The 22,454-nt window shown below is 34.2% G+C and overlaps 2 protein-coding genes across 3 annotated transcripts; one reads left to right on the top strand and one right to left on the bottom strand.

Annotated features, from left to right (window-relative positions):
* Window positions 1-246: 246 nt before the first annotated feature.
* LOC114942034 (uncharacterized) lies at window positions 247-17,986 on the top strand. Of its 2 annotated transcripts, none has more exons than XM_029317302.2 (4): window positions 247-382; window positions 11,954-12,213; window positions 12,294-12,413; window positions 12,499-17,986. In XM_029317302.2, exons 1-4 carry the CDS (start codon window positions 347-349, stop codon window positions 13,088-13,090), a joined length of 1,008 nt encoding a protein of 335 aa, XP_029173135.1. In that variant the 5' UTR covers window positions 247-346; the 3' UTR covers window positions 13,091-17,986. The 2 variants fall into 2 exon arrangements, with proteins under 2 accessions (XP_029173135.1, XP_029173134.1); XM_029317301.2 differs by lacking the exon at window positions 247-382 and adding an exon at window positions 4,850-5,424.
* On the bottom strand, window positions 16,409-20,750 carry Cpr49Ah (cuticular protein 49Ah). The gene is made up of 4 exons (XM_085486993.1): window positions 20,634-20,750; window positions 19,112-19,287; window positions 18,357-18,618; window positions 16,409-17,110 (listed from the first exon to the last, which is right to left on the bottom strand). Exons 1-4 carry the CDS (start codon window positions 20,643-20,645, stop codon window positions 17,015-17,017), a joined length of 546 nt encoding a protein of 181 aa, XP_085343119.1. The 5' UTR covers window positions 20,646-20,750; the 3' UTR covers window positions 16,409-17,014.
* Between the last annotated feature and the right edge of the window lie 1,704 nt (window positions 20,751-22,454).

Here is a 22,454-nt window from a genome sequence, read left to right as displayed (position 1 = left end):
TTGGAATTATCTATATGTATATATTTAGAGAGTGAAGGCTATATGCAAAATCAGTTTTAATTGTTTATCTATCGAAATCGTTGATTCGACATATGGCTAAGTAGATATTTCTAAAAGATAATTGTGTGGGTTCATCCTACTCTGGCAACTACACGAAGCCTTGGTTCGTTTTGTGTGTAGGCAGCAAGTACAATCTGGCTTCGGCTTGGTAGGCTTCGTTTTGATCAGTGATCGGGTACGATTAAACACGACAAGATCATCCGCAAAATCTCCCGTGATTCGCGCAAAATTTCAAACTCGACTGATTGATCTCGAATCTCTCTCTGTTTATCGTTGAGAGACCAGAATGCGGCGGAGACTCGCCTCTCTTTTGCCGCTTGTGGTGAGTCTTAATTATTATCTTCAATAACAAATTTGCTAATCAATACTGATGATTTTAATCATTGCACTTTCGAAGTCTGATTAATATTTTTTTCATTTAAATATCAACATATTTTATATTTTTTTACTTCTACGCTAATATATCACTAAATGAGAGCAATATTATTTAATTTTAATTCATTTTTCAATAGCTGCTATTGTGTAATATAATATTTTTTTTATACGAAGATACAAATTCTCTAAAAATTATGACGTAATAATTATTCCCTCATAAAAAGATTAATAACATAATTAATTTTTGAAAGTCGTGTGCTTCATTATCAGTGTAATAAAATGCCTGATTATTAATGCTGAATAAAAATGTCAATTTAGAAATATTCGAAGTTTTTTTGCCTACGTAATAGCGATATTTGATGTTAAGATGAATGACTACTGAGACAGAGTGAGAAAACAGCTTGCAACACGAGGGTGCTTAGTGGCGGATACGCGCAATGTCAGGCGGTATCGTTTATACACATCGGGATTACGAGTATATGATTTTATCAATTTCCTGTCGTAAGATTGTGTGTGCATATATATCGGCCGTGAGAATTTTATTTCGTCGACGTTCCTCTGTGCGAATTGTTGCATCGCGTGCACAATGCAAAACTGTACTGGTATATGCACTCTCTTACGCATGATTCTTGCGGGTCTTGCAAACTCGCGTGAGCTCCATTTAATTGCTGAATAATAATTCATATATCAATCATTGTTATCATATTGATAAAAATTTCATCAAATTGACAAAACTCCATTATTTTGATGACATAATAATTCAGATATATTAATTAAAAGAAAATTAATACTTTTTATAAACATTGTTTAACAAAATAAAACATGTTTAGATATTAAATTAAAAAATTTTAAAAATATATATATATATATAAACAAATATATTTATAACAAGTAATTTTAATTTTTGAAAAGTTTTGAGTATGATTTTTAATAAGTTTAATAATATTTTAATGAGCTTGCGCTCATTATAATCTTATCCTTTAAACACTAATAAATAAAAACTATTATTCTTGAATAGTACACGAATTTATTGCAGATAATTGCAAAAGCAATCTGTATGTATGTATGTACGCATATGTGTTGTGTACTAATTTTTAACTATAAGAATAATTCCAAAAATTTCGCTATAAAAATGATCACATACGCATACGCACACGCTGGCGCCTATTTAATTGCCTCTGCTCTCGACTTTGCTCGTAAAAGTGAAAGTACCGCGTCGTAAGCGTGGCAAGCAAAGGAGAAAATACACAGTAGATACCTACTCGACTGTCAGATTAAAGGTAGAACGTGAATCGGGTTTGCGTGATAGAATGATCTTAATATCGATGAGTCTATTAAAAATAAGGTTCGAAATTCAATCAATTCTGAATGTGTTTGTGAAATTAAAAAAAAAACTATAATTAATCTTCTTTTAATTAATCTCTTTCGCAGTTTATTGACTTTTGTTATTAGTACTTTAATAACTGATGAAATATAAAATTCTATAAAAAACCAATGTGCTTATTATAAAATTAGAAGAAACGATAAAAAGTAAGACTTTATTTTCGACAATATAAGTGAACGATAGAATTATGTTTTTATTTCTCAAGGAAACTTAGTGATTTGATAAAAATATGGAATATTTATACGCGTAAAAAAGTTTGACAACGTTCCTTTGTTAAGAGCGAATTGATCTTAAATTCATCAAAGAATATCTCTCTAATTTTTTTTTAATCGTCTAGTGTTAAAAAGCAAGAAAGGTTCTGGTCAAAAAACTATTCGCTCTCTTCAAGCCTTTGTTTCAAAGGGACGTGAATAGAGCACACTCCCACACGCCTTGGACAATCGCGAGAGCGATCTTGTCGCGCACTCTCAGCTGCTCTGGCAACAAGACGTTTTTAAAAGTAGCAAGTATAGAGGCGATAGGACGTGCGGGGTTTTCAATTCGCCGGTGATGAAAGAGAAACGTGCCTGATGACGTTCTTTTCTTGGTATCTATTTATAATGTATTTATAATCAGTTGCGAATTAAAAGGCGATTATAGTTATTTTAACAATCTCTTTTGTTATAATCCTTTTTCCTGTATTTCGATTTTCTATGCTATTTTTTAACGCTGTGTAATGGAAATGAATGACAGCAGATATTTATGATAAAACGATGCGACGTTTTACTGACGTAATGATTATTTCTTCTAGCGATTGTGTATATTACATCTTTCCATCCCACACAATTTTTGTGTAATATTTTAAAGCTTTCTCAATGTTGCTTCAGAATATTTTGAACACACTTTCGGTTTCTCGATATCAAATAAATATAATGTAAACCGTCGCAAAAGTGTCACGTATCGCATATATAGAGCATCAGATGCTATTAATTTACATCATTTGCATCTTTAACGTCCCAACGCGATACCATTCACTTCAACGATAGGAAACTGAATATCCGCGGCAAAACAAGATTTCACATCATGTTAGAATCATTTATTTGGATCATAGTGAGATCTCCGAAGAGATAATTTCGTACTAATTTCACAGAGGAAATTTTATTTGCTTCATTTAACTCTATCGTGCGACTTCCTTGCTTGTTTCGATAATATCGGAGCCTCTATATATATTGCCGATAAAAACACTCGATGACTGTTTTTACAAGCTCTACGCTTTCTCGCAAAATAATCTGTTGATATTTAACCCAAAAACATGACGTTGCAATCGAAGCGGATTTATAATTATTCATTGTATGCGTAAAAGTAGAGCATCCTCTTACGCCTTCTCTCCATATAAGTAATTCTATCAGAAAGTACATAATATTAAAAATTTAATACATATAAAATTATTAAATATAATTAAATAAAAAAATAAAAAATAAAAAGAGAATTAATTTTTTATGAATATAACAATATTGATAAATAAATTTAAAGAAAAAACAATTATCACAAATTATTCTTTATGCTGTCTATTGCAAAATAGGAAACATGAATAATATTTTGCTAGTCATTTATGCGAAGAAGAAATGTATGTGGCGACGCATACGATTAGTCATCATATGTGTTTTGAGTTGACGCGAGATTACAGAGGATGCAATTTTTAACGCAAATGACAAATTCTTCCGGTGACTAAAAACGAACATTAGATTGGTGGGGCTTGTTTCGTCAGATGATTACGGGTAATGCGAATCATGATTACGGAACGATGATTGCTTGACCCAAAGATGACGCAAATATGCAAGATGACATAAACCTGCAACGTTCCTTCCTGTTACTGTCGAGGTCCTGGGAACTTTATCGAGAATATGTATTCAATATAATGTAATTAGAAGTGATGCACATTTTAATTTTTTCTGACTTGCTAAAAAATGTAAAGAATATGCAAATCTTAATTGATAAATAGAAAATATATGTAAAGTATTCTTGATTGATTATAACATCCTGAATGATATCCTTGAGTTGTAATTGGTATAATTACGATTCATTATATTTCTCTGCAAAATATTATTTATGAAACAATTTCAAAAAAGATACATTATTTTAATTATTATTATTTATAATAAAAATTTTAAAAGAATAGAAGAAAAAATATATAAAATACATATATCATTTATACGATAAATTATAGTCAGCTAAAATAAATTTAAAAAATAATTTTTTAATAATAATTTTCTCTTTTATCCACCTCTTATAGATTGTTAATTATAGTACAATTAATGACTATATTACAAGCTATAACAATCTTCTATAATATCTTAATAAGAATACAATCTTGCAGGACCTCGATCTTTTTCATCGAAGACAATTATAAATTTCATATAAATCATGTATTTTTCCTTGTTCATATAGTTTCCTCTATATTACGTTAAGATCGCGTGCTATTTGCGATTTGCGTCTGTATATTTAAACGATTGTCAGTCATGCACAACGAATTAAAAATGCAAGACTCATAAACTCAATGATTTCCTCAACGATACAATGTTAACAACTAAAAGAAGTCTAAAATTAAGAATATTACATATTTTACACACAAAATATTTCTCGAAAATACTTTCTATTATACTATTTCCTCATTCTCTTTCCTCAAATTTTATTAATGGCATTTATGTAGACTCTTTTAATTAGACCATAAACTAATATAATAAACAAATACTTGAGTTATTAAAAAATTGGAAATTTAATTTTAAGAGAGTTAATTACTATAAAGCACGATAAAAATCCTAGAAATCCAGATGAAGATGTCTTGATCTTATATGGATCGAAGCGCCACCCCTTTACGTCATTTGAAAGGATCGCCGCGAAATCACGTGCAACGATTACGCATGCTCTCAGTTAATAATTCCAGACCTGTCTTTGAAGCACGCATCATACAACGCGAATGTAGAGTACTCGATGGTGGGCGAGTGCGGTCTTGGTCGTCGGGAAAAACGGTCTCCTTACGGAGGGGGATGGTCGCGAAGGAAGGAGCATAGGTCCGTCGTACAGCGGATCTGAAAATGCAGAGACACCGCCGGTTCTCAGTCATAGTATCGCCTTCATCCGGTCCGCCTCGACGACATCGACGCAGTCGATGACTCGTCGACGCTATCCTCTTCCGCCTTTCGTTCCGTAGACATCCGGTTCGCGAAAGTGGGTGTGCTTCTTATTTTCCCTTCTCTCATTTTCGATATTTGCACATTTTTCAATGCCGCGACATCACGTGCTCCTCTTTTCTTCCGCGGAAAGATTAAATCTGTATTTGTTGATCTCTCGTTTCTTTGCTTCGTGATTAAGAGGAGATACTTATCTATATATAGATTTTAGATATTATTATTCGATCGAGAAATTTCTTTATGCGATTAATCGCTGGAGATAGTAATGTATGTAAACGGGTGACTTTTGCGTAAGAAATAAAAGATCCTATTGGGGCCTCAACGAGATCACCGTGATTACTCCAAGACGATAAACAAGAAACCCCGAGGAAATTGCAAGGTTGCACCGGCGTGATCATGATTTTGCGAACCTGTCTTTGCCTCAATCTCTTAACGGTAGGATTTACAGATTTAAATGCATAAATAAACTTGCGTTTATTTTAATATACACACATTTTATATATATAACATTAATTTTAGCCAGCAAAAAATATCTAACTAATAATAATTAATTTGATATCATAAAACAAATTATTTCATACATTTTATTAATTTTTATCTTATTAATGCTTGCATATATTTACAGTGCATCAATAATATCGAATTAAATATGCGATTAATAAAGAAAAATCTGATATTGACATTGAACTTGGTAGAGACGTATCCAAAGTCAGGTTGCTGACCTTTTCATAGATTTGCACGTTACGAACGTTTGATTCTCATTGACATTGAAATTCTACATCGACGCTATTCCAGGATTCTCAATCATCAGTCGCGAGCTGATGATTATGCGCGGTTTCTTAAATCATCCAGTAGTAACCGGCAAAAGAGTTATTACGTAATCTCGCTGTTTTAAAAATTGGGAAGATAAACTTCATAAAATGACATTAATAAAATTGCTCACTTTGCTGAGAGAGCTTTGATCATCATATAAATACAAACTTAATTTATGTGCATATATTCTTGTTGAATCAATTTATACATAAATATTATAAAAAATATTCTAATAGATTTCTCTTTTCCTCTACTTATTCTATCAAGAAAGTAATAAAATTAGAATAATTAATGTTTGAAAGATTTCAAGAAGAATTTAAATACGAAAAATACATATGATCTACAAAAAAACTTGTCTAAGTATAGCTTTGTAACGATTTATAATATTGTTCGAATTTCTATTTTACATCGAACAATTATAGCGTTAGATAAAAATTGAAAGTGTTTAACGTCCATATATTGTTAAGAGAACGTACAATACTTTGCATATATTTAACGATGACGATTCGAGCTCATTTGCGTAAGCACTGTGTCGGTTTACCGTCGATTGTTCCGCACACTCATCGAGTGCAATTTATCACGTGTATATTCGCACCTTCGCGCGAAACGTATGTCCGATCAAAACTGACACCTATGATTTGTGGAAGGCGTTCATGAAAGTCGACTCGAGCATGCGCTCGTGAAAGAGGCATCCGACTCTATTCTTATGTACTCCGAGAGAGTTCGATGCACGAGCTCGTGTACCGTGAAAATCGCGTGAATAGAAGTATAACAGAAGAGGACGTTCTCTCTTCTGGTCGTGTGGTCGGATGATATGCAAATAAAAATACACACGTAACTGACAATGCAGTTCATAGATTAAAGTCCATTCTTGTGAGATCATTTTATTTCTAACGCAGTGACTCACAACTAATGTATTCAATTATATAGTTTTGTTATATATTTTTGCGTTCATTTAGGCATATTTATTTAACTTGAGAAATGCATTTGAAACATTAATGTATTATAAAAATCAAACATTAATTGCTAAATATACATTGAGATGTATGTATGTATAGACTTATTGTCAGCTTATTTACAAGAATGTTGAATTTTCTAAGAATAAGAATAATGACAATTACTATTCAAATTAACAAGTAAAAATATCTTTTTCTTATAATTTTCATTGAATGGATATTAATTAAAAGGCTGTGAGAAAATAAGATTTTAGATATTAGTAATTAGCTTATTAACAACGTCTCATCTGATTTAATTAGGCGCGATATTCTTTTATTGCAGTAATCTTATTCTGACATATTTCCTTTTTCTTGTTAATTTTATTGTTAATTGAATTCTCTTATCACGGTTTTTACAATATTAATTAATTAAAATATGATCATTAACAAAAATAATTTAATATTATTATTCAACGTAATTTAAATAATCTAATGAATTATAGAACATTTTTGTAAACTGAGAATTTATCATTTTTAATTTCGTTTACTATTTATGTAATCGTACCGATGGAGAATAATAAGAAGACATTTGTATTTGAATAAAATTGGGAGCACATTTTGATCTTAAATACTAAGAAGAGATTATAGCTCGAATAGCTTAGGTATTAAAGCCTTAATAGTGATTACTGCATATATGATGAGCAACAAAATTGATGCCGCGAACTGACAATGAATGGAACATGAAATATTCGTTGAAAAAATGCTCATTGATTCTTGTGTCGTAAATATCAAAAGTACGCGAAGGCAATTAATATCGCCAGCTCCGAATATCAATTAGCGCGCGCGTTTGTGCGAAGGTCGCGATGAGCGTTCATGAAACGCCGACGCTCCTCGAATACCAAGTAAGATCGCAAACGAGATCGCGCATACCACGCGACACGATCTACGATTACGACTTGTAATATTACGATTGTATGCGATGCAGTGTGGATCACGGCGGGATGCCACCAACGATGACGCTGCATACCACGAGCGCGAAAAATACTTTATGCGAGATTTCAAAAGCTTTTTACGCTGTGCTACAATGCGCATTATTAATAAATTAATTCAATTTTAATACGACATTGAACAATGTGGAAGATGTTCAAATAAATGACAATAAAACACAAAATCAAATAACTCGTACAATCTTATTCAGGGTATAAGTTACAAAATAGCTTTTGTAACTTATAGTATGACACAATGTAATAAATATAATAGTTTAGAAATAAAATAAAATTTAAATTATTAAACTTTCTAATAATTAACCACCCAATTCACTTGATTTCTTAAAATATTTATTTATTCGAAATAATTGTGTAGAGAATAAATGTGCTCAAACTGCTTGTAAGATCAACATGATTATGTATATTAAATATATGATAATTTAAGCGATAAAAACATGTCAATGTCAACTTAATTATCTTGTCAGTTAAATCATGAAAGGGATCGACCGCGAGGATCTCGTTAATTTGTTTAATCACTAATTAATTACCTGTGCAATTAGCGTAGTCATTTTCTTTTCCGAGTATACCGAATTCATTGTCGGCTATCAATGTTGCCAATTTTCTCGGGCGCAACTCAATTATAATGGCCAGATTATATCACGTGATTAGACACGTGGGAATTGTGGGGGAGCGTAAGTGTTTTTAATGAGTAAGGAGATCGCGTGGATGGAGAACGGCGCAGCGGAAGCAAGCGAAAGGAGCCGCGGCGGACTTCTGTACAGAAGTGAAATCACCGTGACCGGCCGGGACAATGGACGGTGCAATGATAATTTAGCGGGTTAATCGCGCAGCTTGGATGGCCTCGTGCAGAATCGCCGGCCGAAACGACGCCTTTCCTTTAAGAAGATGAAAATGATGCGTGGCGAGGTTTGAAACGTGCGCTAGACTTCTCAAGTTCTTGCGAATCGCGCCCTATTATGACGACGTGAATGAAATTCGTGCCACTGTGTTGAGTCCTTGATACATAACGCAATTTATTCCTCCTCTCGATTGTTTACGATCCCGGCCTGGGAGGATCGTGATTATCCGTAGAATAACTCTTTCACTAACGCGGCGTGGTTCAGGCGAGAAGATCGTTGTACGTTCTCTCGTTTTAAGATACTGTTAAATTACTTTCTCATGAATCTCTCTTTGTGACTCTGGAAAGAGAGAGGAGGAGAGAAAGAAAATCAGTTAAATTCTAGGTAATTTTAATTAATGTACATAAGGGAATGAGCTTTAATCTACGCCTATAAAGTTTTACTGCAAGCGATAATGAGTAACATGTACATTTATAAATTAACACCTGTAGCTTACATTACAAAACAAAGTTTTTTACTAAACTAAATGAACGAATATTTTTCATTGACTCTGACAATACGACATTTCGATTCTCCTCCATGATATTATTAGGAAGAAGAAACACAGTTCCGCTTGAAAGAAAATTAATACTTATTGCTTGCGAGCACTATAATTTTGACGAAGATAGGTATAGGAAAAGCATTCATGTGTATTCTCTTTCAATAACAAAAGTGAACTGCGAATTCCGGAAAAGAAAAGCTACACCCTACAATGTATAAAAGCTATATAGGTAATTTATATCATGAGATTTACAGATTCTAATTCTTATAGTCTCTTCTTGTTCTCAAAAGTTTAGACTATAGCCATATCAGAAAGGAATGCAGAAAAAGACGTCCTGCATATACAGACAATATCGAAATGATAGAATCGATAAGATCTATCGACAAGGGATCTTTCGAAGAGTTTTACGTAAATATCTAGTCTATAAATAGAATATTAGATAATCAATTTGATGTAGATCAAAGATGCTTACCCATAAGACTTCATCAGAATGCCTCGCGCGTATGTAAAAACAAAATCGTCTCTCAAGGATGCTCGTTTCAAGGATGTCGACCTAACATTGAGTCCGACTCCTACAACAACTATCATTTTTCAAGTTAAAATGCCTCGCAGCAAGTGAACCAGTTTCAAGGATACAAAAGCAATCTCGAGTGTGAACTCTTTCCAGCGAAGAAATGCAGTAACGCGATGGGTATTAAGCACATGTGTGATATATGGGAAGGTCCAAGGTCAATTGTAGCGTACCTTGACACTACACTATATGTCCCATAAAACAAAATCACATTCGCGAAGATATCTATGGAATAGAGTTAATCGGTTAAGAAAAACTTGATCTTATTCTATTCTTGCATGTAGATATACTCTTGCACAAATATTGTTTTATTTATCTAATGTTTACTTATATTTAATATTTTTGAAAAAAATCAAATATGTTGCGTATAATTTTTTAAACTTTTTAAATTTAATAGAAGAAAACATTTTTTAAAGGAAAATTATCTATATTTCTTTTTTCATATTTTTGCAAATATTAGCGCTATTCTTAATTTCCCTAAAGAAATGGTTATTCCATAAAATACCTTGATGCGTAATACTTACTCCGCCGGCCCTACGCTCAGTCGACCCGGCATCTCTTAATATGGACCGACGAGAGGTGGACCTCGTGGTCTTGGTCAATCCCACGCAAAATCCGCGATAGAAGGGATAAGTATCTCTTACGTGACCACCGTGTTTGCGCGCAATGTTCTCCGCTATGAAAGATATTACGATAGAAGGCACTGCATTCTCCGCGTCGTCGGAATTATTGTGGTACAGTGTAGCGTATATTTTCTGGTTAAACGCGCAGCGAATAGGTCTAGGTCCCAGATATCGCTGCGTAAAATGAGGATTTGTTACACGTTTCGACTTTTTATCGACTTTCTATTTTATTTCCGAAACAAGAAGGCGTGAATAATCATAAATCATGGACCAATATACGGATTTCAAGCTTTTTATCATGACGACAAGCAAGAACGAAACATCATTTGAAACCTGGAAATTTTATTTTTATACATAAATCGAGATGAGACACACAATGCGTATTTTTTTAATTATTATGTCGGTATAATGTTGTAAAAATAATTTATACTACGCAGAGGAAGAAAGTTGTGATCTTAATAATTGTCGGATATCATCGATTAATCTTTTTTCGCAATCAGAATTTACGATTCTTTACGCGCGCGCGTATGCTTTTATAAAAAGAAAATTAATTTCAAGAAAATCTCTTTTTATCGCGTTTGTATTTCCTTTGAAACGATCATGAAAAGAATAAAAAAGTTAGCAACATAAAGAGCAACATCTAAAGAATACACGCGTACGCAATGTACAGAAAGTCTTCTCTACAAAAGCTTAACGACTTAAATTTATAACAAGAATTCAGCTATCGCGTAAATATACTTTTAGTGGTTGAACTTTTTGTTGCCAATCGTGATGTGATATATGCTCATGTACGAGCAAAGCAGCATGACTTTGCCATCAAATGCTGTGAAAAATTTGCCGAAGTAAAACGAGTCGTCTTGAGTCTGCTTGGTCTGAAGTCTCGAAACGGAACGTTCATCGTCTTCGGGTCGTAACGCCGTAAATGGAGTGATTACGACCGACAGGCGAAGCGGAGTTTATGTTGCCGCGCCTACAAACAACCATGAAGAAGAAAGAGAGACAGGTCTCTCTCTCATAGCCTGAGAAACGATGCTGACTAATTCGCGAAGAGATGCTTCACGTAGCTTCTCGCATCCCTTGCACAGTTTGTCGTCAGTTAACTAGGGATTCGCGTGTGTGCTCTTCCTTTTTGAGATCTTAGATCCATTATATTTTAAAACATCTGGCCAGCATGTTTCATTTTTATTCTCTGCAATAGAGATAGATATCAAAATTATATGATTCATTTGTTGTATGCAATAAATTAATAAATTAAATTATTATATAAATTAATTTACTATCATAGCAGTAATCGAATCTTTCTATAGCTTTTCAGTAAAATTTCAAAGAAATATATTGTTAGATATAGTATATTAAATTATGTACATGAAACATAGTAATTATTTGTATTTGTTGTACGTTTAAAATAAAATCTAAAAAATAAAACAAAAGTGTACGTATAAAATCTTTTATGTTAAATTATTTTTAATCTTTAACAAAAATTCTATTTGTAATTAAAGTGTAATGGATATTGATTATGAATATTCAAAATCTCTCGAATAGATATTTAAAATTCTAATGAGACGCTTCTATTTTCTATCAATAGCATTAATGAGGGATTGACGCGGAAACGATTCAAGCAGATTCACGTTGCAGGTTTCGGCGCTGTGTCTGACAGCGGACGAGATCGAGGCCCAACGAAGCGGCTGGAATCTAAATCCCAACACCCAGTATCACATTCAGACCGATGAGGGCCCAGAAAGGTTTTTTCGCTATCAAACATCAAACGGTCAGTATAGGAAAGAAAAGAGGTTGGCTGATGGGACGGTGATCGGCACGGAAGGCTGGCTGGACCCTCTCGGATATTTACGACTAAAGGATTATATAGCGGATCACGAGGGATTCCGGATATTAAGGTCAGTTCGACCAAAAACAAAATTAACTTATAACGACAAAATTTATTCGAAATTCATACGAAACGTCGGAATTTTTTTAGATCAAAAATGGTTTATGTGGGTAAAGATCGACCTATCCAGGATGCAGTGGCGGAAGCGAAGAAAGTTCCGGCACAAACTGGAGTTCTGGCTAGACCCAGAAGACCGCCTAATCCTTTCAGGTAAAGAATGATCGAAAGACTTATCAAGTATATTTAATATATTACAATATAGCTTGCTAAAGTAAAATTTATTCATGTTTTACAGGCGACCAGATTCTAATGCCATTGTACCAATATCCGATAATGATATTACTTCCGGTTATTACACTCCGACGACTATCAGACCTCGACCGTTCTACTCGATTTCGGGGAACAATTACTATTCGAATCGAGGTTCCTCTTCTGGATCTGGACTACAGAGTCTGGAAACTTATCAACGACCTTACTATCGCGGATCTGTAGCTCGACCACCGACTCAGCTCCTTGAAGCTCCTTACGATTCTGCTATCAGCTCCTCCAACAGGCCGAGTCCAATTTCTCGGAGCGATTCTTTGGCCGAGTTCCCGCCTTACGATGGCACTTACACCACGGCAAACGGTTTCCAGTATTACCTGAGGAGACAATATCACGAAGAGGAACGGGAGCCCCTCGGCAACAATGTTGGCTCGTTCGGCTACATCGATCCGTTCGGTATCAGACGCGTGATTTATTACAGGACAGATCCTGTAAACGGCGGATTCCTCCACAAGAAGAACAACCGATACGTCGGCTTCAACGCGACGCCCTACGATCCGCTTCCGCCCGATCTGTCCAGGACACGTGTCTCGAGAACCTCTTCGAAAGCTTCCTCGTCGTAATAGTTGTAGCACGACGTTTATCGCGAGGAACTCATCGCATCCGATACTGCATCGACGCTGAACGGCCTCGGTTCGACTCGATGATCTCGATAACGAGACCGTTCATCGAATTCAACTGTTGCCCGTTGTCGATGTTCTCCGAAGAATATTTTTCGTTCGTCGCCGATTTTCCGGCCGCGATAGAACCGACGAATGTTGAAAGCAGGAAAAATGATCAATAGAATCTCGCGAGTAGAGATAGAAACGCTCTACTTTCCATGGGAAAGAATAACGACGGAGAATTCTCGATCACCAACATTTCTTATATAACATTTTTCCAAGTGCCACGATTCCTTTTCTGTACGATTCCGTTGTGTTAACATTGCCGACGGTTACCAGTATTATCCGAAATAATATAGCGTTACGAGGAATGCAAGGATCGAATGAATCAGGAGATGATCGCATGCGGGGAAAAAAAGTTTAACAGAAAGAAAAAAGTATGGATTATATTATAATAAAGAAGAGAGAGGGAGCGAGATATAAAAACAAAGACTTTTATCGAGAATCTCACGACGGTAGCTCACTTCATTTCCTGATTCGTCGTTCTGCTATTGTTGCGTTATTATCGCGAGCAGATGATCGGATACCGCGAAGAGACGACGTTAGATGCCATGCTGGACTAGATTTAGTTTTCAGGGAAGCGCGGTGGGACTTCCTTGAAAAAAATGGAAAATTGTAAAATTGTCTTAGACAATGTTCGCCAAGTTTTCCAGTTGCGTCATCGATCTATGAAGCGTGTGAAGACTCTCGGTTACTATTGTTTCGCGTATAAGCTTCATACGCGTAAGCTTCGGTAACCTACATTTTCATACCGAGAGATACCTTAGAAAATTTATTCTCATTTATACAAGATATTGTTGAAGTAGTATATAATGGCAACATTTTTTTCAGAAAAAATTTTGTTCAAATGGATTATCTCTCAATGTAAATTCCTACATGTCTCTCTACAAAATCTTTATTTTTTTTTTACCTTTTTCCACTGTTGGCGAATATTGAACTACGATAAGAGAATTCCACCTGATGAATCAAAATAGAATAGGTTGGCATTTTGGTATGAGCGGATCATACATTAATCCTACAACGCGTTATCTTTTTTTTTATTTGTTAGCAAAGCATTTCACCATAGCGAAATATCAAATTTATGAATTACGAGATTATCTATGCACTGATGACTTACATGTTTAATTATATCTTAAAAATGTTTAATTGTAAAAATATATAATATCGTCTTTCATTACGCGTTGTAGGATTAACTCAGCGCAGCAGATTCGGAAAAATCTTGATAGCTTTGTACCTCTTACTCTGCTGACGCTAACGTAGTTTTTCTTCTAGTTTAATGCGTGCGTCTGAATATTTCTACGTACTAATTAATCTGCTGCGTCGTTTAAGGTATCCGCTCGTGCCAAACGACAAAGGAACCGCGTAGGATTAGTTAATCGTTAAGTTAAACTTTATTAAGTCGTGACAAAGGTGCTGATTGTTAGATAAAAGCGGATACATCGCGCACTTTCCGTTCTTTTATATGACGATGAGAATCGTGCCGTTCCACTCTGTGCTCGTAGTTAATTACGATTTGCGGATTATAAAATCCCTGGCGAGCGACATCATCAACATATCTGTCTGGAGGTCAAGGAACACGATTTGTATGCAAGCTATCGCTTTGTGCTTAACTTATTTCGTAATAATTGCGAGAGCGAATAATCGTTTTTGCACGGAATGTCAAACATGTGATATATGAAATAGTTTTTACGAAGATCGAGTAAATAAAAATCTACTTAAAATATGCAAGTGTTATTTGCAAAGAGAATTAAATTAATAAAAAAATTGAAAGTTTAAAAAACTCTGGATCACATCTCATTGAGACTATGTTTGATGTGAAATTATAACACATGTCACATTGATTCCGAATACTGTCGGCATTTGTAACAAGTTTAACATTTTTAGCTACACTCTATTTCCGGCGCATGCAACTTATTATATTTTATTTAAAAATTGACAAAAATATTATGCAGTGTATGCTAATAAATTTTGTTGAAATTGCTAAAAAATGAAATAAATTAATTTTGTATTTAAATATCAAGAAAGTCCCGGCTGAAATATATAGATAAGAGTTTTCGATACCAGAATATCACGTAAACGCGTGATTTTATTCTGATAATGCACATTTCGTTTATGCCAAGTGATAGTATTATGTGTCACAAACATTTTTCTCAATATATTTGAACTCTTTTTTGAAGAGAGATACTTGGTCTTTATAAATCTCTTTATAAATCTATTTGTTTATAAGACTCTTTATAAATCTATCTTTATGACTCTATATTATACAGTTATCGTAATTACTTTTAAACAAATGCCAGAATCTCAAATTTTTGCTTATTATTTATGTCATTTGTTCAATTTCAACGGGAACGGCATTATCGCGTGCATCGCGTTTGTAAATACAAAAATATTTATTCACGCAATATCACGTCACGCAGTGCAATCCTAGAGCCTGCACGCCGCATCTCACTTATTGTCGTATAATTGTAATGACAATGCAGCGTGCATCCAGAAGCACCAACATCTGCTTATTCTGCTATCATACTTCATTTAAAGTTTCACCGGCCTTGACGTGCTACCTCGAAAAGTTTCACTGGCCTCAAAGTGCGCTCTCTTTTCTCTTCTCTCTGAAAAGAAGACTTCTCGCTCGAAGACTGACACCCTTATATAGATTTATGTATACTATGAAACTAACAATAAAGACGCTTTGCTTAAATGCATGCGTTAAATGTGCTCTTTTAGCTTCCCTCTTACCTTCTGTTTTCTCTCATCTCTAAGCGCGGATCAACGATAGATTTCTATCGATCGCTTATATAACGTTTATAGCTTGCACTAGAAATATCAATAATTTTTATCTTATGAAAAATTTATTGAATATCTCTGCATGCTCATGTATAGATTTATACATGATTTAAACATGCATGAGAATAAATATATGTACGTTTGATAACTTGTAGAAATGTGTAATTGGCAGATAGTCTATTTGATTATTCAAAGAATGCATTATCTGATTCTTTTTTATATAAAATATTTTCTGTTTTTGTTATCAATTGTATTGACAAGATACGAACAAATTGTCGAAAAATTGTATTTAATGCTTTCGTAAATATATATTTTTTTCTATGATAATCCAGAGATAGAAAAAAGAAATAATGTGAAATATTAAATAAATTATATAACATATAAAAAAGCGAAATGCTATATAAAGAATATTTTAAGACATAGTTAAAAAATTAGAAGATATTAGAGAAGAAAGGATGGTTCAAAAATTTTGTTGTTGTTTCATAATTATATAAAAAAAACAATTATTTGTATATGATATAAAAAGGAAATATGTATTAATATATAAAATGTGTCGAGATTCCAAGAGTTCGCACATTGAAGAAACAAAATTATTACATATAGAACATATAGAAATGAGCACTATGAATAAATGTAGTGTAAAATCGATTAGATTAGGTCGCTGGTGGAGTTTCTCTTGTGACATTCTTCTTTATCGCAACAAGAAATGTCAATTCCCAGCACTCAAAGAGCACAATTACGACGGCATCTCCGTTATAGAGGGAGAGTAAGAGAGAAAAAGGAAGAAAGAAAAGAGATAGGGATAAATCATCAATGATAATGTCACATTCAGAAAAGATCGACGTGATCAATGGTGGAAGAATAGAAGAACGAAGACGAACTTATCAAGCGATGTCTCTTACTGCAAATGTATACACATAATGGGTGAGTGTATTCGGAACGCGCAAGGGGTAACGTAACTTATATATAACAACTTAATTGCTATTTTTTTGATAACGATACAGTGCTGTAAATACGCTACATCGGAAGAGGCTTGACGATGGCTCACTGCTGATACTTTCTGTTGTAGTCGTCCCGCCTATCAACTTGCTGGTTGAATGGTTGTTGCGACTTTACGGCAGCTGCGCGAGCTTCTTCTTCCTAAAAAATTAATAACAATAAATTGCTTTTGCTAGCAGTTTCATGAGAAATTTAATGCAAAGTCTGATTATTTGAAAAAATTCTTTGATCGGAATTAAATGGAGTTTATTTGAATGTCACAAGTAAGCATTAGAATTATCTTTATCATTATTGTATAAAAAACAATCATATTTTTACAAGATTTAGTACCTTTATTTCGATTTTTTTCACATTTTGTAATTTTGAATTTAAAAATTGCTACTTTTATTTTTTTAAATAAGATATAGAAATATAAAATACGATTAATGAATCATTCGACAGTGTTGTGATAGAATATTAATAATTATCGCGGTCTGTGAAACAATTTTAATTGCATGCAAATCTCTCGGCATGAATTTATGTTACGCTTCCTGTAACGCATATAAGATTATAGTTTTCTACTCCAATGAGAGTAAAAGCAGAAGAAAACTGGTAGCTGATGTGCGATTATAGTGACATGATGATTAACGAGGGTCGAGAGGAAACCGTGTGCGATAGCAAGTAGCTTTTTCTTCTCTTTGCGCAAGTCATTTATACTATGTAGCGATCTTTAGTCTTTTCATCGATATGGATCGCTATCACGATTTTGCAAGTGCGCTCACGTAGAATACATATATAGAAATAACTGAGTGACTTTTCACAAATCCTGCTTGTGGAAACCGTGACCTATGCTAGCTCTGACGAAACAGAAGTTTCTTCCCATAAGATCGAGGAGAACGTCTTCCATAAAGGTGAACATGAATGTGAACACGAACAGAAGTGATAAGCACTGGTGAGAGAGGAAAGGACCAAGTAGGGATAATCGAGGACAGGAAATTGTGAATGGATTTTAATGTTGAATGCAGCAGTAAACTTTTACATTTGTTATTTTTCTTTCTTTCCCTTATCCGTTCACCATGAATGAATCTCCCCTTTTATCTCCTCTTATATATCTTAGAGTAATTTTGCAAAAAATTCTTTAATTTTCATATTCCTTAACCTACCTATAGCTTTAAATGCTGATATCTATCTTAGACAAGCAGCGCTTAAATTGAGAATTTAATTGCATAAATATTTTCTTAATTACAAACCAAAAATAATAAAATCTTATAAAATTAATTTATCAGGATTAGATTCTAGCTGAAAAAATGTCGCGAAATCTCGAATAATGCGTCACTAAGGAAAAAGGATCCTTCAGCAATTGGCGGCAGTGAGGGTTGGACGGAAGAGGAAAGGTGAGTATAGTTACCTCTTGCTGACGAATGCCCGCGTAGATGAGGTCGAGGCCTTTCTGGATCTCTGGGCTAACGGGTGGTGGCGTGGGAATGTGATCGCCCTGCGCGTGAAAGCCAGTTTCGTCGGCGGTGTAGTGAATGGTGATCAGCTGTCCCTCGGGACTCGTGTACGAGAAGGTGCCTTGCTGAACGATCGCCTCCGCCCGGTCTTCACCTTCACCGATGGTCTTGATGTAGCCGCTTTCCTCGGCAATGATGTTATTACCCGTTTCGTAACTGCGAGATCCAAATTGCCAGGGTGTTAAATAATCGATTGCGCAAACGTGCGGCTCAGAAATCGAGCCGCATTACATAATATTAAAATGCTCGCCGAAGTTTATGCGAATTCAAGACGAATTCAAGTGATGAAGCCCATTCACGGTATTGCGTCGGCGTTTTTGGGATTACATCGAATCTTCGTCCAACGAATATTATGGCTGATATATAATTATATAAAGCGCATAAAACGTTGTCTCGGCGAAATATATTTGCAATATATATAAAGGCGAGATATTATATGAGAAACAAGAGATTTCAAAGATTTGAAATTTTACATCATTATTTTTAGTATTGTATGTAGTTCTTTTTTGGAAAACTTTTTTTTGTTCAAAAATACTCTAGTTAGTATTATCTTTGCAATATTTAATTATTTATTTAATAATTAATTTTTTAATATTTTTAAGACAATTGTATATTGAATTTAAAATTATTTTAGAAAATATGATTGTACCTAGTTTTATATGTTCCATCATGTTCTTGTTGTTTGTTCCAGTGCAAAATCGGGATAGGTGTAGTAGATGTAGGTCGTCTATTGTCGACATGTTGTCCATCATCCTGCTGATAGTTATTGCGTCCATGATAATTTGGCTCCTGTGCCACCGCCAATCCCAGAATCATTGCTAACGCCTGAAAAAAAATTCCAAATGTTACATTCCTGTCTCGATTGTGAAAATGCGTGATTAAGATATATTTTTCTAAAACGCAGAATTGCGATCGATATAATTATGTGGTTAAGTAAAAACATTATATCATTAGGTTCAAATTACGTCAGTTTGTTCCCTTTCTAATCGACATTCTGAAATTAGATGGATTAGCGGATCAAATGATCGACGAGAGTCGACACGGAAGAGCGTAACAAGAATGCCAAAGTGGATTTATCGGTTTCTCTGCTACGAAATCGGGCGATGCGCTCTCAGGAGATGAGTGAAAGTAAGAAGCAAATGCCAGCACGGGTCGTTTAACTCCTGACCCGTTGGGTTCGTCCCGTTTCATCCCAACCCATCGCGAACCCCTCCTATATTTCTTGATATCGCGTTACTTGTCCCATTATCACTTCTATTTTATATCTATTAATAGAATCGGAAACTTATCTCTACAACAATCTTTCTTGTAATTTTATTACAAGATTTATAATTGACTTATCAACATCGATTCATCTGCATTATGACTATTAAAAAAGAGAAAAAAAGATAATGTAATACGCGCAGATATTAATATTAATTGTTGCAAAATTTTTTAATAAAAACAGTTACGAGTTAATGTATGTAAATATATTTGATGAAAGTGATTTCGAAAACTAGCGATTCATATCAGTCTTTAGATTATGTAAAACTCTAGGTTTTTTATAATCCCACACAGTTATTCTTATTATTTCGTCACTTTAACGATGCATCTCACGCATACAAATTAATAAATGCGAATTGTGTCGCAATGCGACGATGATGATGACAAGATCTTAAAATTCTACAAGTATTACTTTTTTCGTTATCTTACGTCAGATAAGTCTTCTGATTAAATATACATTTTTTAAATAGAATTTTTTGCATTATTATAGTTGAAGTTATTCAAACTCTATTAAATTTTAGAATAAATTTTTTAAAATTATTTTTTTTATCAAGTCAATAAATTTTATTTTATAATATATATATTTGATTTGTCTCTGTTTCTGGAAAAAAGAGGATATTAGATAAATTTAAAAAAGTAGTAAAAAGTAATAAAGAGTAATAAAGAAAATTTTTGTAGTCCAATATCGTTTTTTTCACGAATGTAATAAATTTAATAAAAAGAGTAGAATTAATGTTATTCAACATTGATAAGAAAGCAGTTAATATACATATTTTGATCTGCAGTAAGATAATCGAAAACAATGGAAGAACATAATGTTATTTCTTCTACCCTGAGGAGATAGAACCGTATCGCGCTTGATTGAATTCCGGAAGTCTTCCGGAAGAAAGGTTCTCGCTGTTACTTACCACGTATTTCATCCTGACTCACGAGACGTGCACCTTGCAACAAGACAAATCGACGTGAACGTGCGACAGGAGTACGATGGAGGAGTATAAACGTAAGAAGATGGTCGCAAACCAACGAGATCGACTGCGATCCCAGGAGAGGAAAGAAATCCCCTTTTATACCAACTCTCACTTTACCCCTACTCGAGGAGGCCTCGAAAGATGCTTCGTGTGCTTTATGGAGAGAAGAGCCTACATATTTGCCGAAGTGAGTGCGTGTGTGGGATCGTCGCTTCCTTCGAGCGATCGTGTCGAGACCTCCCTGAGATCATGCTACGAAGAATCATCCTGCTCCGATTATCCCATTGGCCGAGACGACCTTACTCTTGGCTGAAACCTATCACCGTTCTTTCGATAGCTTTCCAATAGCTGCCTATTGTCTGCTAAAACACGTCGCGCTCGACTTCATTTCGTGATAAAACCACGTCTCTAAATAATTAATTAATAAATTCATTTATTTGTATCGCGATATGATTCATTATACGTTATATCTCGATCTATAATATTAAGGTAACTTATGAGAGTATTTTTTTGCGATAATTAAGAACTTATGATTCATGATTCGTGTAATATTAAACACCCGGATTTCTTAATTTTTGCATTGTCATCGCGAATGATTCGAAACTTTCATGTCACTTCCAATGGAATCGTGGGTGCGATGATCTCTTTGGATCCATGTACTTTCGTAGTTTTACGAATTATGAGACCAGCAAGACAATGGGCGAGGAACACATTCTAATATGCATACTTACATATGCATCAGAATGCACGTAATAATGCCATCGCAACAGCCCACGATCAACGGCCTGCGAATGCGCTTCCGATTAGCGCAATGCATTTGTTGTTACGCGGCCTTCGGATTGCTCTCGAGTGTTTCTTTCTATTTTATTGAGAAAATGTATTCTTTTGCGCTTGAAGTAACAATAATTATGTTCCCAAATTTTTCAAGCTTCGAAAGCAGAGAATTTAATTAATTTTTAACACTGAAATTTATGATGAAAACATTCCAACTCGTAATTAAATAACGATGATTTATTTATTATTATATTATTTATATGAGAATTAATCAATCATTTTATTTAAATATTTAAATAATCGAAATTCTCTACTGCGGAGATGAAAATTAGCGAAAGTACAGCCGTTCGTATTAGTCATGTGCATACATTAATAATCATGAGAAGAGTTATTCAATCTGAAGAATCATACATATGTAATAATGTTATATATCGCTCAATTTTCTTGCATAGTCTTACGCTGTCATTTGTATTATTAATTTATTAACAGAATCCGATCAGATGTAAGATTAAGATGATTTATTACAAGTGTTTTAATTAAAAAGGCGTTTCCTATAAAAGGAGAAGACGCGATAATTGCGCAAACGCTAACTACTAAATATGCTAACTACTTTCACGGCGAGGAGCCGTTGATTTTCGCTCGACACGACAAAATTCATATTCTTACGCCTAGAGGTATCTCGAATATTATGTTGTCTGGTCGATGTTACAGCACAGCTTCTTGCATATATGCACATAATATCTGATAAGCATCTCTCACGGAAGATGAAATATAACCGAGGATAAACCGATTATCGATTATCGTGGAATATCAATTATGATGCAATCGTTATACATAATACTTAATGCTACACAATATGTACTGGTAATTGTTACACCGAACAAAGTATGCACCATCTCACATTGTGTAATTATTCCTTCGTTATGAGAAAAAAGTTAAAAAGAACAAAGTTTCACATAGCAATTATTCGTTCATGATTACGATAAT

Source organism: Nylanderia fulva, unplaced genomic scaffold (genome assembly GCF_048542155.1).
Source record: "Nylanderia fulva isolate GAGA-0341 unplaced genomic scaffold, ASM4854215v1 Scaffold5, whole genome shotgun sequence".
In the NCBI taxonomy this organism is placed as follows: Eukaryota; Metazoa; Arthropoda; class Insecta; order Hymenoptera; family Formicidae; genus Nylanderia; species Nylanderia fulva.
The sequence above is the reverse complement of the archived record's forward strand: the minus strand, read 5'-3'. Positions and strand labels throughout refer to the sequence as shown.